The sequence below is a fragment of the Eriocheir sinensis genome, chromosome 35 (assembly GCF_024679095.1).
Source record: "Eriocheir sinensis breed Jianghai 21 chromosome 35, ASM2467909v1, whole genome shotgun sequence".
NCBI classification, from domain to species: domain Eukaryota; kingdom Metazoa; phylum Arthropoda; class Malacostraca; order Decapoda; family Varunidae; genus Eriocheir; species Eriocheir sinensis.
The window spans coordinates 3,740,844-3,755,836 of NC_066543.1; the positions used below are offsets into that span (position 1 = coordinate 3,740,844).

Consider the following 14,993-nt stretch of genomic DNA (forward strand, 5'->3'; position numbering starts at 1 on the left):
TCTCTCTCTCTCATCCCTTCAGGTGTGGGCGACACGTAAAGAATGCTACCTAAAGTTAATTAAGCAGGAACAGGTGTAACGTTACCTTTCCTCCTTGTCTCGTCGCTGAGGGTCACGCGCCACGACTCCTCACGATGACTCACCTGAGGAAGAGAAGAGATTGGTTACAGGTGGGAATGGAGACGCTGGACAAAGATAGCTCACAATGTATTAAGTTTCAAAGACAATTTTTTTTTTATGTATGAATGTGAGTTAGAGGGATAATTAGATAGAGGTAGGTAGGTATACAATTTGATGAATAAATACGAGGGAGGGATTGACAAAGATAGAAATGGATAAATAAAAAGATTAACAGATAGACAGAGAGAAAATGTGAAAGGGAGAGAGAGAAAGGAGGCGTGGAGTGAGACAAAGAGATATGCAAGAATAAACACACACACACACACACACACACACACACACACACACACACACACACACACACACACACACACACACACAAAGTACCCCCACACTCAGCCTAACCCCCCCCCCCCTCCCCCCTCCAACACCCTGCTAGCAAACACTGGCTCTCATAAAAAACGGTTCACGCGTGTTTATATGGCGGATTACGTGGCGGTGTGCAAACAAGTGCTTTTTCCAGGTAAGGAGACGCCAGGTGGAGAGAGAGAGAGAGAGAGAGAGAGAGAGAGAGAGAGTGTGTTTACGAGGGGCGCCCTAATCTGCATGAAGGAGTGTGCTAGGGACGGTGACGAGGCGAATATGTATTAGAAACGACTAGGCAGGAGAGGTGAAAGAAGTAAATACGTGAGTTAGAGGAAGAAACATATATGATGAGGTAAAAAGACAGAGTGAATGAAATGAAGGTACTTAACAGGGAAGCTGAATAAAATAGGGGAGTGTAAAGGAAAACATAACGAGGGAAAGAAAGAAAGAAACATATATGATGAGGGGAAAAAAGAGAGAGTGAATGAAATGAAGGTACTTAACAGGGAAGGTGAATAAAATAGGGGAGTGTAAAGGAAAACATAACGAGGGAAAGAGAGAAGGAAACATATATGATGATGCAGAGATGGTAAAAAGAGGACAAGACTAAATAATGAGACGAAGAAAGAAAAGCTAAAAAAAAAAAAAATAGGGAACAAAGAATCAAACAGGATAAGAAAAACTAAGGAGGGACGAAGTAAAAATGAAGACAAGAAAAACTAAATAAAAAAAACAAGACAAAGAGGACAAAAAAAGGATAAAGAAGAGACGAAGAAACAAACAGAGAACTAGAAAGACTAAATAACAGGACGAAGACACAGGACAAAAAAAAAGGATAAAGAATAGACGAAGAAACAAGAAGAAACTAACAGAAGATGAAAAAAGACTAAAATAAAATAAAAGACGAAACAAGGAAATTGGAAAGAGGAGCAAATATCAGGCAAGACTCAGGAATAAACAGGAACCCAATAAACTTTAGAGATTCGTGACTCTTTTTAGAGACCCCGAGATGAAAGTTTGTCCCTAGTCTTAAAGGGGCGGTGTGTGTGTGTGTGTGTGTGTGTGTGTGTGTGTGTGTGTGTGTGTGTGTGTGTGTGTGTGTGTGATATTTTAAGATTTAACCTCTCTCTCTCTCTCTCTCTCTCTCTCTCTCTCTCTCTCTCTCTCTCTCTCTCTCTCTCTCTCTCTCTCTCTCTCTCTCTCTCTCTCTCTCTCTCTCTCTCTCTCTCTCTCTCTCTCTCTCTCTCTCTCTCTCTCTCTCTCTCTCAAATCAAATCAAATTAAATCTCTCTCTCTCTCTCTCTCTCTCTCTCTCTCTCTCTCTCTCTCTCTCTCTCTCTCTCTCAAATACTGCAAAAAGGCAAAATATCGCGGGTAACATTGAATGATAACCTGAAACTTTTATTTTAACACGAAAGTTTCTGTCTTTTCCGCCGACTGACTGGGAGGCAAAATTTTTCCTTTCGCATCCGGCATTTCCGTCTGTCTGGGACCTTTTAGCCTGCTGCTGACGGCTGACAGAGCTGCCCGACTGGCGAATAATGGGAGGATATGAGAGAGAATGAAAGAAAAGCAAAAAAAAGAATGAGAGAGAGATAACTAAATTTGCCAGATTAAACGTTCTTTGAAACTTACGTGGGCATATTAGATGAAAAGAAGAAGAAAAAGAAAGAAAAATGGAAAAGAAAATTAACAAGAACAAAATGGAGAAAAGGAAAAAGAGAAGAAAGCGAGAATAAGGGGAAGAAGAAAAGAAAGAAGAAAAATAACAAGAATAAAATGAAGAAAAAGGAAAAAAAGACGAAAGCGAGAATAAGGGGGAAAAGAAAAGAAAAAGAAAAATATCAAGAACAAAATTAAGAAAAAGAAAAAAAGAAGAAAGAAAGTGAGAATAAGGGGAAGAAGAAGAAGCAGTAGAAGGAGACTGAGGAAGAAAAGGAATAGGAGAACAACAGAAGTGGGATGAAGAAAAACAAAATCACCCCCAAGGAAGTGTGACCCGGCGGTGATTGGGGTCAGACTGGCTGGTGGGCGGCGAGCAGCATGGAGGTCGCCCACTAATCTATCTACTTCCACTGTCTTTATATTCCTACTTTTCTTCCTCTGAATACCTCTTCTTTCCTTCACCCTCTTCTCCTAAAAAAAAATAATAATAATAATAAAAAAAACGGAGGCTTTGGGGCAGGTTCACTTCACAAGCCATACCTGTTAGCCCCCTTCCCCTCCACAAGCCATACCTGTTAGCCCCCTTCCCCTCCACAAGCCATACCTGTTAGCCCCCTTCCCCTCCACAAGCCATACCTGTTAGCCCCCTTCCCCTCCACAAGCCATACCTGTTAGCCCCCTTCCCCTCCTTCCCCTTTAGCCTGTAACCCCGCGACACCTGTGCACCTAGACCCTGCAACCTCTTGACCTTTTGTTAGGTTTTCGTTCTCCTTTTAAAATGATTTCCCAGCAGAGAAGCAAAACACTGTACTTTTAAACTGTTTCATCAAGCATCATTTTATATTTGTTTTTCACAAGTATCTGAACGCAAAGCAACATCATTAATGCAAAGTAGTATTCCAGAGACAGTCATTAAAAGAAGTCAGTGCTGTTTTTTATCGGCAAACAGGTAACTAGACTTTTAGACAAGGCAAATGGAGAGATAAATAGATAAATACATAAATAGATGGATAGACAGATAGATAAATAGATAGCTGGATACATAACTGATACATAATTGATACAGATATAGATGGAGACACATAGATAAAGACCTAAATTGATCAACGTACTTTAGGGACCCCATCATATCCAGAGCCCCTCATCACCTAATCCCTAATCCCTAATCCCGTGTCCATCGCAGGAGAACACGGGAGAGAGTTTACCGTTCCTCGGCTCTTAAACGTAAATTCACGCCACTGTTTTGGGGGGCGCCGCGCCGGGCCTGAGTGAGGGCCACGGGGGTCCTCTTGGTCCGGAGGAACGGCCGTCGCTGAGGGTGAAAGGGAGAGAAAGGGCTGAGGAGGGACTGGAGGATTAATGAGATAAAGAAGAGAGGGGTTTAAGGGGGAAGGGAGCAGAGAGGGAGGAAGAGAAAGGGGTGAGGAGGGAGGACTAGAGAAGAAGCGAGATAGAGAGAGAGAGAGAGAGAGAGAGAGAGAGAGAGAGAGAGAGAGAGAGAGATAGGGGTGAGGAGAAACTGGATAAGAAACGAGATAAAGAGAATGGAAATGGGGAGAAAGGAAAAGGGACCAAAAAGGGAGAGAAAGGGAAGAGGAGGAACGGAAGGAGAAACTGGATAAAGAGGAGCAGGAATAGGAGAGAAGAGAGCAAAGAGAGGGAGAGAGGGAGAGAAAAGGGCAGGGGATAAAGTGAAGGAGAAAGAGAATAATGGAAAAGGGAGAAGAGAGGGAGGAAGAGAAAGGGCTGAGGAGGGACAAGAGGAGAAGCGAGCAATAGGAGACAGTTACAGGAGTGAAGGGAGCAGAAAAGGGAGAAGAAAGAGGAAGGGCAGAGAAGGAGCTAGAGGAGAAGCGAGCTATAGGAGACAGGTATAGGAGTGAAGGGAGCAGAAAAAGGAGAAGAGAGAGGAATGACTGAAGAGGGACAAGAGGAAAAACAAGCTATTAGAGACAGGTAGAGGAGTGAAGGGAGCAGAAAAAGGAGAAGAGAGAGGAATGACTGAGGAGGGACTAGAGGAAAAACAAGCTATTAGAGACAGGTATAGGAATGAAGGAACCAGAAAAGAAAGAAGAGAGAGAAGAAAAAGAGACTAGAGGAGGAAATGGGTGAAAAAAATGAGAGGAAGTATAGGAGGAGAGAGCACAGATGGGGAAACAACAGATAAAGTAAAAGAAAAAAAGTCAAGGAAGGGGTATTTAAATGACTAAGGAGAAACTGGAAGAAAACGGGAAGATAGAACTGAGAGGGAAAGAGGAAAGGAAACGGAAAATGGGAAGATGCTGATGTAGGAGGGGAGGAAAAAAATCATGTCTTGGTCGCTGCGTCGTAAGTCAGAGAACACAGCTTGGATCGGCGACGTCGTAAGTGAAGAACAATGGGAAGTACCAGAACAAATAAAATTATAAAGAGAGGTAAGAAGAAAAGGAAGGGAGAGATAAGCCTTTGGAGGATTTGAAAAAGACCTGAGGGTGGGTTAGAGGAAATAAAAGATAAAAAAAATATAAAGAGAGGTAAGAAGCAAAGGGAGGGAGAGATAAGCCTTTGGAGGGTTTGAAGAAGACCTGAGGGCGGGTTAGAGGGAAACAAAAGGGGAGGAATGGGAGAAGGGAAGGAGGAGATAAGGGAACACAAAGGGATAAACCACTGATGTATAAAAACAGATAAAGGAAAAAAAAAGAAAAGAAAAGGAAAGCCAAAAATTCATATGCAGTTACCAAGCTTTCTGTGGGTTTTTTTTTTTACGACAAAGGAGACAGCTCAAGGGCACAAAAAAAAGGAAACAATAATAAAAAAAAGCCCGCTACTCGCTGCTCCTAAAAAGAACCCCAAGAGGTGTCCGAAAGAGGGGTCATCACCATTTGTGCAATAATAATAATAAGAATAGAAAAAGAAAGAGAAAGGAAAAGAGTCAATCAAATCACATACAGATACCAAAGCTTTGTGTGTGTGAGTTTGTGTGTGTGTGTGTGTGTGTGTGTGTGTGTGTGTGTGTGTGTGTGTGTGTGTGTGTGTGTGTGTGTGTGTGTGTGTGTGTGTGTGTGTGTGTGTGTGTGTGTGTGTGTTCCTTTGTCTTCGTGTCTTCGGGCAGCATCGCACCAACGACCCTCACTTCCTCCATTCCGACACAAGAGCAAGTAATATTCGTAATTATTCTTCCTCTACGCATTGATCCACCTCCCTGACCCTTCAACCCATTCTGCTCGCATTCACCCAACCCTTTCACCCAGCCACTCACCCATACGTCCCTCTGACCCCATCCCGGCCACCCCTTCACCCCCCACCCATTCGTACATTCCAATCCTTTACACTGATGCCTGTCGGAACTAAGTAAGAGGACGAGAGAGAGAGAGAGAGAGAGAGAGAGAGAGAGAGAGAGAGAGAGAGAGAGAGAAATGAGAGAGCTCCTTCCTTTTATTACCATCGTTGGAAGGCTCGGCGATGTGCAAGGCGGGTCTGACGGAGTTGAACAGAGGGTAGCACGGTTGACTGCCCCTCCCGCGCCTAACAATACGAAGACTGGAAATGTCCTATGAAAAAGCTCAGCGTAGCGTTGGCCATCGTACTAGAAGCAGCGGCTCTTCCCGAGATTAAAAATACGGGTTTTCTCTCGCTCCCGCCCGCCCGCCTGCTTGCTCCAGACCTCGGCTTTTCAGGTTGGTCAGTCAGTCAGTCAGTCAGTCGCATGTTCATTGACAAAGACAGAACGCGCATACACACCAGTCATTCTGTCGGTTTGTCTGTCTGCCTGTCTATCTGCCTGTCTATCTACATTATCTCTCACAATCTGTCTATCTATGTATTCGTGTATGATAGCCCGTTTAGCAGCTTCCGCCTTATTTGTACATGAAATTGCCAGTCAGTTAAAACATGAGCCATTTTTCCGCCATGCCACTCACTATTAACTTTTCATCAACGCACAAGTCATTAGTTTCGACGACCTGCATAGCCACGTCATGTTTCAGCAATAACCAAAAAATGAAAATAAAAACCACGCCTCGCATAATAATAATAATAATAATAATAATAGTAATATCAACACCGCGCAGCATACAACATACCCTCGTTCTCGCGCTTTCATCCGCGTCCGTGCGTCTATACAGCAGATGGAGTTTTCTGTTATCATCTCCTTTCATCACTTCCTTTCATGGCTTCCGCTTCAATCTGCATCTATCAGTCCACACGCTCAGTATACAGCACGACCTTCAATATCCATTCAACACTTCCCCTCCACACACACACACACACACACACACACACACACACCTTCTCTCTTCTGCGGCCCCAAAATAGTTGCATCCCATCGCCCTTCATCCACGGGCTCCCCTATCTCCATCGTCCTTCACCCCTCCCATAGAACTCCTCCCCTCCGCCTCTCCTCCCCTTCTCTCTCCAAACCATCACACGACCCTACCCATACACTGCTTAATCTCCCGTCTCCCCTCTTTTATCACCCTTAGCTAACCTACCCTCTCTCTCCTCTCTCTCTCTCCTATCTTTCTCTTCCTTCACCCCGCCCATATAACTCCTTCTTCCCTCCCTCCCTCCCTCCCCTCCCTTCCCCTTCCCATGCCATCACAGGATCCTGCCCATACCATACAGTGTTCAATCTCCCTTCTCCCCTCTTTCCCCTGCCGCCACCGCCGTCACATAACTTCCCTTTCCTCTATGTCTTCCGCCTCCCTCTCTCACACTTTTAGCCCTCCGCCACGCTACGTACCACAACAACCTATCGTTCTAACCTTTAAGGCAACCCTGACCCCATTTCCCTAAATTTTAGAGTAGCCCCCCCTCAAACCTCACCCCTGGCAACTATAAACCCATTTTCTTTCAGTACCTCTTCCATAAAACCATTGTTCTCCTCTCTACTAACATCCCCTAACTTAAGACAATACCCCTAACTCTTATTTATTCATCTCAAGAATAAGTAAATGTATATGTTTTAATTTTAAGGCAACCCCCCCCCTTTAGTGAGCATTGGCCTATTTGATGTGTGTGTGGGAGGGTGGGGGAGGGAGGGAAAGGGGAAGTTGGATCCAGTTCGCGTTCTCCCTCTGCCAGTTTTACTTCGAATAGGGTGAATATGCGTGTAACAGTTAAGTTGTTGTTGTTGTTGTTTTCGTTAAGTCTGTGTGCACCAATAGTAGTAGTACATACTATTTCGTCTCATAGTTGTAGAACGTATCGTTATAGTGAGTCATTCCCGTTCCCACTGTCATAATTATCTAAGTCTCCACCGGTGCTACAATCTTAAGGCCTTCGCTTGACGTTCTAACAGGGAGGGAAGGGAGGGACGGAGGGCAGCATTCATATATTTTAGAGCTAATGTTTACTGTACAATCTCACGCCCTCTCCCCCATGGATAATCTCAAGGCTTCCTCTCCACGTTGGTTTAGTGGCGCATGAATTTATCTGTATTTTGTGTTAAGTGTATACTCTCAGGGCCTCTCCACGTTGTTTAAAGGGGCATGCATATATCTATTTGTAGGGTTTATGTATAAGTGTATAAGTTCACACCTTCTCTCTCCCCCACATACAATCTCTAGGCTTCCCCTCCACATTGTTTTAGAGGCCCATGTATCTAGTTGTTGTGTTCATGTTTAGTGAATAACCGACGCCCTTCTTCTCCCCCCAGCCCCAGACAACGTCATGGCGGTGGTGGGGCGAGCGGTGAAAATCCCGTGCCGTGTCCACACCACGCAGACGGACAAGATCGTTTTCGTCATCTGGTCCAAGAGCGGCGAGACCAACCCCGTCGTCAGGTGAGTTGGGGGAGGAGGAGGAGGAGGAGGAGGAGGAGGAGCAGGAGGAGGAAGAGGAGGAGGAGATAGTGATGAAGAGGTATCGGGGAAAAGGAAGAAGAAGAAGAAGATGAGGAGGAGTAGGAGGAGGAGGAGGAGGAGGAGGAGAAGGAGAGGAGGAGGGGGGGGAGGATAGTGAGGAGATAGTGATGAAGAGGTATCGGGGAAAAGGAAGAAGAAGAGGAGGAGGAGGAGAAAGAGGAGGAGGAGGAAGAGGAGGAGGAGGAGGAGGAGGAGAAGTCGGAGAAGGAGGAGGAGGAAGAGGAAGAGGAGTGTGTGCTTCCTGTCATCGTGGGGGTTTTCTTTTTTTTTTTCGGTTCCCTAAGAGCCTTTTTTATCATTGGTGAGTATTTCTGCAACAATCGAACTGGTTTACATACTCGTCGTTCACAGGAAATGCGTGAAATGGCGGTTCTTGGCTCGATTAATTTTGTCGCAGATTTTTCCTTTCATTCCTTCAAGAGATGTATTCTTCGATCAGTCTTCCATCACCTATTTCTAAAGGTCAAAGAGGGGGTCAGTCGGACTCTAATGAGTGTTCCTTCAGGTTCACGGTACAGAGGAAGGGTCACACTACCACCAGGGTCATAAAACTACCCCTGGAAATGCTCACAACTCCTACGAAAGCCTTGTCAAATAGCTGTTCTTGGGAGACGAAAATGTCTTATAACACGAACCTTAGTATTTCAAAATCTAAGATGGCTCACACATTGCTAGCTCTCGATAATGTGAAAATGATACTGTTTGTTGTGCTTCCTGGCGTAGTTTGCAATCCTTCAGTCCCCCGTACATATACACATGATACAGAAAATGTGGGAAAACGAAGATGGGGAAGGAGAAGGGGATAAAGAAGGGGAAGAAGAGAAAGATGACTGTTAATGAAAGAAAGGGGAAGGGGAAGGTATGAAAAAAAAATACGATATGCAAGTTAAGAGGAAAGTGAAAATGGGGTAGAAAGGGAGGAGGTGAAGATGGGGTAGATAGGGCGATACATTCTACATACACCCATGATACATAATAACGTTCAATCGTATCTCAGCATTTTACCTTCACGTTCTACTTGCTTAACGTTCAATCGTATTTCAGCATTTTACTCCTTCACGTTCTACTAGCTTAACGTTCAATCGTATTTCAGCATTTTACTCCTTCACGTTCTACTAGCTTAACGTTCAATCGTATTTCAGCATTTTACTCCTTCACGTTCTACTTGCTTAACGTTCAATCGTATTTCAGCATTTTACTCCTTCACGTTCTACTAGCTTAAAAGAAAAGTAATACAACCACCACGGCCACTATCACTAGCGTCACCATCGGCAGCAAAAGCAACAACGGCCGTCACAATTTAACTATTACACACACGCTCTTCAACACGATCTTCATAACTTAAACATAGCTCCATCACCACCACCACGACCACCACCATCAACTTTAACACAGCCTCCAGCGCCCTCCCCCCCCCCCCACCACCACCACGACCACCACCATCATCATTGTCAGCGGCAGTAGCAGAATCAACAGCAGGAAGGGCCGTCACACAATCCTACTGGTTCACATTTTCCCATCTTCAAAACTTTAACATAGCCTCCAGCGCTCCCCCCACCCCACCACCAACACCGCCGCCACCATCATCCTCATCGTTGTAACAAACAATCTCCGCAACACCTTTCACCTTTTGCAGCGGCGGGCGGGCGTGCACGTCTCGCCGCCGCGGGTGTAAGAGCGAGACAAACACATCGCACACGGACTCCCAACGAGGCTCGGGGCCGCGGAAGTCCTCGTCGCTCGGCGGGTCTTTACCAACGAGCAAAAGTGCGGCGAAGAAAACGGAGGCGGCTCTCAAGTATTAGCTTTCATGCGGAGAGACATGCGAGCAGCGTTATTTCCTGCGACAAGGGATTATGTTTTCGAGGCTGCTTGTCGTTTATTTGTTTGTTTCGTTTGATTGTTTGTTTGTTTGTTTGGTGGATTGGTTGGTTGAATGGTTGGTATCTGATTGGAAAGTCTCTTTGTTAGTAGGATTACGCAAAAAGTAGAGGCCCGATTTTCATGACGCTTCGTGGAAAAGTGCATCACGAACCAAGAAAACACTTGATGAATTTCTAGAGCTGCTTGTTTCTTCGTTTATTGTTTGTTGGCAGAATTAAGTAACACCACAGGACTAATTTATTTTGAAGCTTGGCATAAAAGTATATCATGGAACAAGAAAGAACCGATCAAAATCTGAAAACACTTGATGAATTTTCAGAGCTGCTTGTTTCTTTGTTCATTCTTTGTTGGCAGAATTAACTAACACCAAAGGACTAATTTCTTTTGAAGCTTGGCATAAAAGAATATCATGGAACAAGAAAGAACCCATCAAAATCTGAAAAACGTCTGATAAAAGCTGACTGAATGAGAGCGAAGGAACAACGAAAACATATGAAAAAACATGTGCTGTGAGAACAAGCCACAAGTCCTTCCAGTCGGGACCTGTACGGACTGAAAGGTGGCCCGGCCCAGACAAGGAGGAGAGGGTACCATCCAATATTTCCTGGTTAGAGAGCTTGGTCTGGTGCCTAGCCGATGCAATGCGATGAAAACGGTGACCCATTCTCCATGAAACTTGTGAAAGGTTATACAATGGACCAAGGGGGAGCACATTAGAGTTTAGAGGGGATTCGATGCACGGGATCTTATTTAGGTAAGCAGAAATGTGGATGTGGAGCTACTGCTGCCTCCGAACACTCCCGTTTAATCCGTGTTCTGAGGACATACGAGGCACTGGAAGGGACATAAGCATTAATTTAAAGAGACAAAAAACAGAAGAAAAAAACAGAAGCGATGATCGGCCTTCATTTAGAGAAAAGTCCACAAATCCCTGTTCTTGGGATGCTCCCGTTATCTGAAGACATATAGGTCGGTATTGTCAAACGCTGCACCCCTCACATCAACTACTTCCAAAGGCCGAAAATGAGATCAGTTGGGTTCTAATGAGTGTTTTTTTAGGTTCATTGTGAAGAAGAGGAGTCAGACTACCAGAAAGGTCATAAAACAACCCCAGGAAATGACCCAAACTCACATTTACAGCCTTGTCATATATGTGAACTTGGACGACGAAATGTTTAAGAATGTGGGCCATAATAAGCTTTCATTTATGGAGACAGGAAGAAGAAGCAGAAAGCAGAAGTGAGAATTAACTTTCACTTGAGAAAGGCGTACAAAGCCGTGTTCTGGGGACGCACAGGATACTTGAAGATGCATAAGCTTTCATTTTTGGAGACAGAAAACAGAAGCGGCTCGCGAGAATCGGCCTTCCTTCAGAGAAACAAGTACACCGTTAGTTTATTCAGTGCCGGGCGACGACCAAGAGAGTGGACGAAGCAGACGATGCTCTATACACAGTGGCAGGTCTTCGTTTTTCGCGAGTATTGATCTTTTTTTAGGAGGAAATACATGTAGCATTAGTTTGTACAAGGTATAGAAACTTGCAAGACCGTGGCAAAAGCTGAGAGTGTTTTAACGTTGTACAAATCGCTCTACCTTTCATTCAGAGTATGCAAGAAAATTATATGAAAGCTGTTTGTGAGTATTAACTTTCATCTGAACCTGTGTGAAACTTAGTGCATGTGTATCCTAAAGACGAACAAGATAGTGGAATATATGTTTTGGCTTCTTGAATTTCTTTAACTTCTATCTTCAATATCTTTCCTTTTACTTAGTTGACCGTTTATAGTACTGTTCTTCCATCTATACTTCATTTGTTTCCTTTTTCTTGATCATTTTTAATCTCTTTCTTTCCTCTTCTTCTTCTTCTTCTTCTTCTCCTGCTCTTCCTCCTCCTCCTCCTCCTCCTCCTCCTCACGAAGTTCTCAGCCACTCACATCTTCTTCACTTCCCTTTTTATTGTTTACTCCTACTCTCAATAATCTTTTTCCTTTCACCCTCTTCTTTCTTTTGCCCCTCCTTCACTTTTCCGCCTTACTTCTTGTCCTCCTCCTCCTCCTCCTCCTCCTCCTCCTCCTACTCCTCCTTCAGCTTTTTCGTCTCTTCCAGTCACTTCTTAATAATGACAAAACTTTACCGAAGACAAACACTTCCTCGGAGCAAAAGTTGGCGCGTTAATTGTTTCCTCGGATTTTTCTTTTCCCCTCTCCCCGCTGGTCTGAGAAGCGGCTTGTGGCTACTGTACTTGTATGAGTGTTTACTGTTCTCTTCTTTGTCCACTATTTTACTCTCTCATTTACTTATTTTACTCGTAGTTTGTATTTTCTATCATTTCATTGTATTTACCGACTCTTGCTTTTTTTTTTACAACAAAGGAGACAGCTCAAGGGCACAAAAAAAGGAAACAATAATAAAAAAAAAGCCCGCTACTCGCTGCTCCTAAAAAGAATCAAAAGAGGTGGCCGAAAGAGAGGTCAAATTCGGGAGGAGAGGTGTCCTGACTTATATAATCACGCTCTTTAAATTCTTCCCATTACTTAGGGACTTATTATAAAACATTTCGTCGTCCAAAAACACACAATTGACAATGCTTTCGTAGGAGTTTTAAGCATTTCCAGCAGTAGTTTTATGGCCCTGGTGGTAGTTTGACCCTTCCTCTGTACCATGAACCTGAAGAAACACTCATTAGAACCAGCCTGACCCTCTCTCTGACCTTTAGACACAGGCGATGTGAGAAGCCAAAGTGTTTTATAATACCGACCTTATTGTTGTATATCTAGAACTTTCTGTCTTACTTCTATTGCCTTTTTTTTTTACCTTAATCTACACACTCATGCCACTATGTATTCTTTTTTTTTTACCATCAAAGGATACGGCTCAAGGGCAACAAAAAGGGTACAAAAAAAAACGCTACTCGCCGCTCCCACAAAAGTAAAAATTAAAAGTAAAAAGTCCGTTCGTCCGTTCACATGCTTATATATTCACGCTGTACAATTGTTTCTTATTACTCAGCGTTGTATTTCTGGCATTCATTCATCCACAACAGCGTTCATTATGGTATCTTTTTTTCCCTCAGGTTACACACTCATGGTTTTATATATACCGTGACGTACTTACATTTTCTCTCTCTCTCTCTCTCTCTCCGATTGGTTGTTTTTTTCATTACTTATTGTTATATTTCAAGCGCGTGATCACTAATTTCCTTCCTTGTATTATCTGTTTTTGTGTGTGTTCTTAGTTTACACCAAGATCTATATAAGGGTTAGGTTAGGTTAGGTCAGGTTGGGTATAGATCTTGGTTTACACAGCCGTGGATATGCGTCTTAGTACCCAGCGTGTGTATCCCTTGCGAGGAGATATTTTACGTCTCAACTTCTAAGCTTCTGTCAGTATAAAACAATTGAGTCTCCCAGCGAAGTGACGTGACATATTTCCCACCCAACACTGTCACTAAATACATCACACTAGCCTTGACCCAGCGTGTGTATCCCTTGTGAGGAGATATTTTACGTCTCAACTTCTAAGCTTCTGTCAGTATAAAACAATTGAGTCTCCCAGCGAAGTGACGTGACATATTTCCCACCCAACACTGTCACTAAATACATCACACTAGCCTTGACCCAGTGTGTGTGTATCCCTTGCGAGGAGATATTTTACGTCTCAACTTCTTAAGCTTCTGTCAGTATAAAACAATTGAGTCTCCCAGCGAAGTGACGTGCCATATTTCCCACCCAACACTGTCACTAAATACATCACACTAGCCTTGACCCAGTGTGTGTGTATCCCTTGCGAGGAGATATTTTACGTCTGAACTTCTTAAGCTTCTGTCAGTATAAAACAATCTAGTCTCCAAGCAAAGTGACGTGAGTACCCTATGTTTGTTAACAGCTCCCACGAACACGACAAACCAACACCTTCACTCGTTTGCGTTCGTGCTGTCGCTATTAACCGCAGCTATTACGTTGTTGCTATCGCTGCTCGCTATTTTTAGACATGCCCCGAGTGTTTTTTTTTTGATGGAGGTGGTGGTGGTGATGATGATGATAGTGGTGGTGGTGGTGATGATGATGCTGGAGGTGGTGGTGGTGGTGGTGGTGGTGGTGATGATGCTGGTGGTGGTGGTGGTGGTGGTGATGATGATGCTGGTGGTGGTGGTGGTGGTGGTGGTGATGATGCTGGTGGTGGTGGTGGTGGTGGTGATGATGATGCTGGTGGTGGTGGTGGTGGTGGTGGTGGTGGTGATGGTGGTGGTGGTGGTGGTGGTGGTGGTGGTGGTGGTGGTGATGATGGTGGTGGTGGTGGTGGTGGTGGTGGTGATGGTGGTGGTGGTGGTGGTGGTGGTGGTGGTGATGCTGGTGGTGGTGGTGGTGGTGATGCTGGTGGTGGTGGTGGTGGTGATGCTGGTGGTGGTGGTGGTGGTGGTGATGATGCTGGTGGTGGTGGTGGTGGTGGTGGTGGTGGTGGTGGTGATGCTGGTGGTGGTGGTGGTGGTGATGATGCTGGTGGTGGTGGTGGTGGTGATGATGCTAGTGGTGGAGGTGGTGGTGGTGATGGTGATGATGATGATAATGGTGCTCCAATTAATTAGTATTCATCCTTCTTCTCCATTTCACCTCAGCAGCATCTACGTTCCTTCTTACCCCATTTTTCGCATTATCTCTTCTTCACTTCCACCACTATGCAACCTTCATTTTTTTTCTTTTCTCGTCATTCGTTATGCAAGCTTCATTTTGTTTTCCTTTTCTCGTCATCCGTTATGCAAGCTTCATTTTGTTTTCCTTTTCTCGTCATCCGTTATGCAAGCTTCATTTTGTTTTCCTTTTCTCGTCATCCGTTATGCAAGCTTCATTTTGTTTTCCTTTTCTCGTCATCCGTTATGCAAGCTTCATTTTGTTTTCCTTTTCTCGTCATCCGTTATGCAAGCTTCATTTTTTTCCTTTTCTCGTCATCCGTTATGCAAGCTTCATTTTTTTCCTTTTCTCGTCATCCGTTATGCAAGCTTCATTTTTTTCCTTTTCTCGTCATCCGTTATGCAAGCTTCATTTTTTTCCTTTTCTCGTCATCCGTTATGCAAGCTTCATTTTGTTTTTCTTTTCTCGTCATCCGTTATGCAAGCTT

The 14,993-nt window shown here is 44.2% G+C and overlaps 1 protein-coding gene across 3 annotated transcripts in view; it reads left to right on the plus strand.

The window, feature by feature from the left end:
- Positions 1-7,758: 7,758 nt before the first annotated feature.
- LOC127007258 (nephrin-like) overlaps positions 7,759-14,993 on the plus strand; it is a 47,861-nt gene continuing 40,626 nt past the window's right edge. For all 3 annotated transcript variants that reach the window (XM_050878000.1, XM_050878002.1, XM_050878001.1), the window contains exon 1: positions 7,759-7,913. In XM_050878000.1, coding sequence (XP_050733957.1) covers positions 7,801-7,913 — 113 coding nt within the window. In that variant the 5' untranslated portion in view covers positions 7,759-7,800. The remainder of the gene's footprint in view (positions 7,914-14,993) is intronic.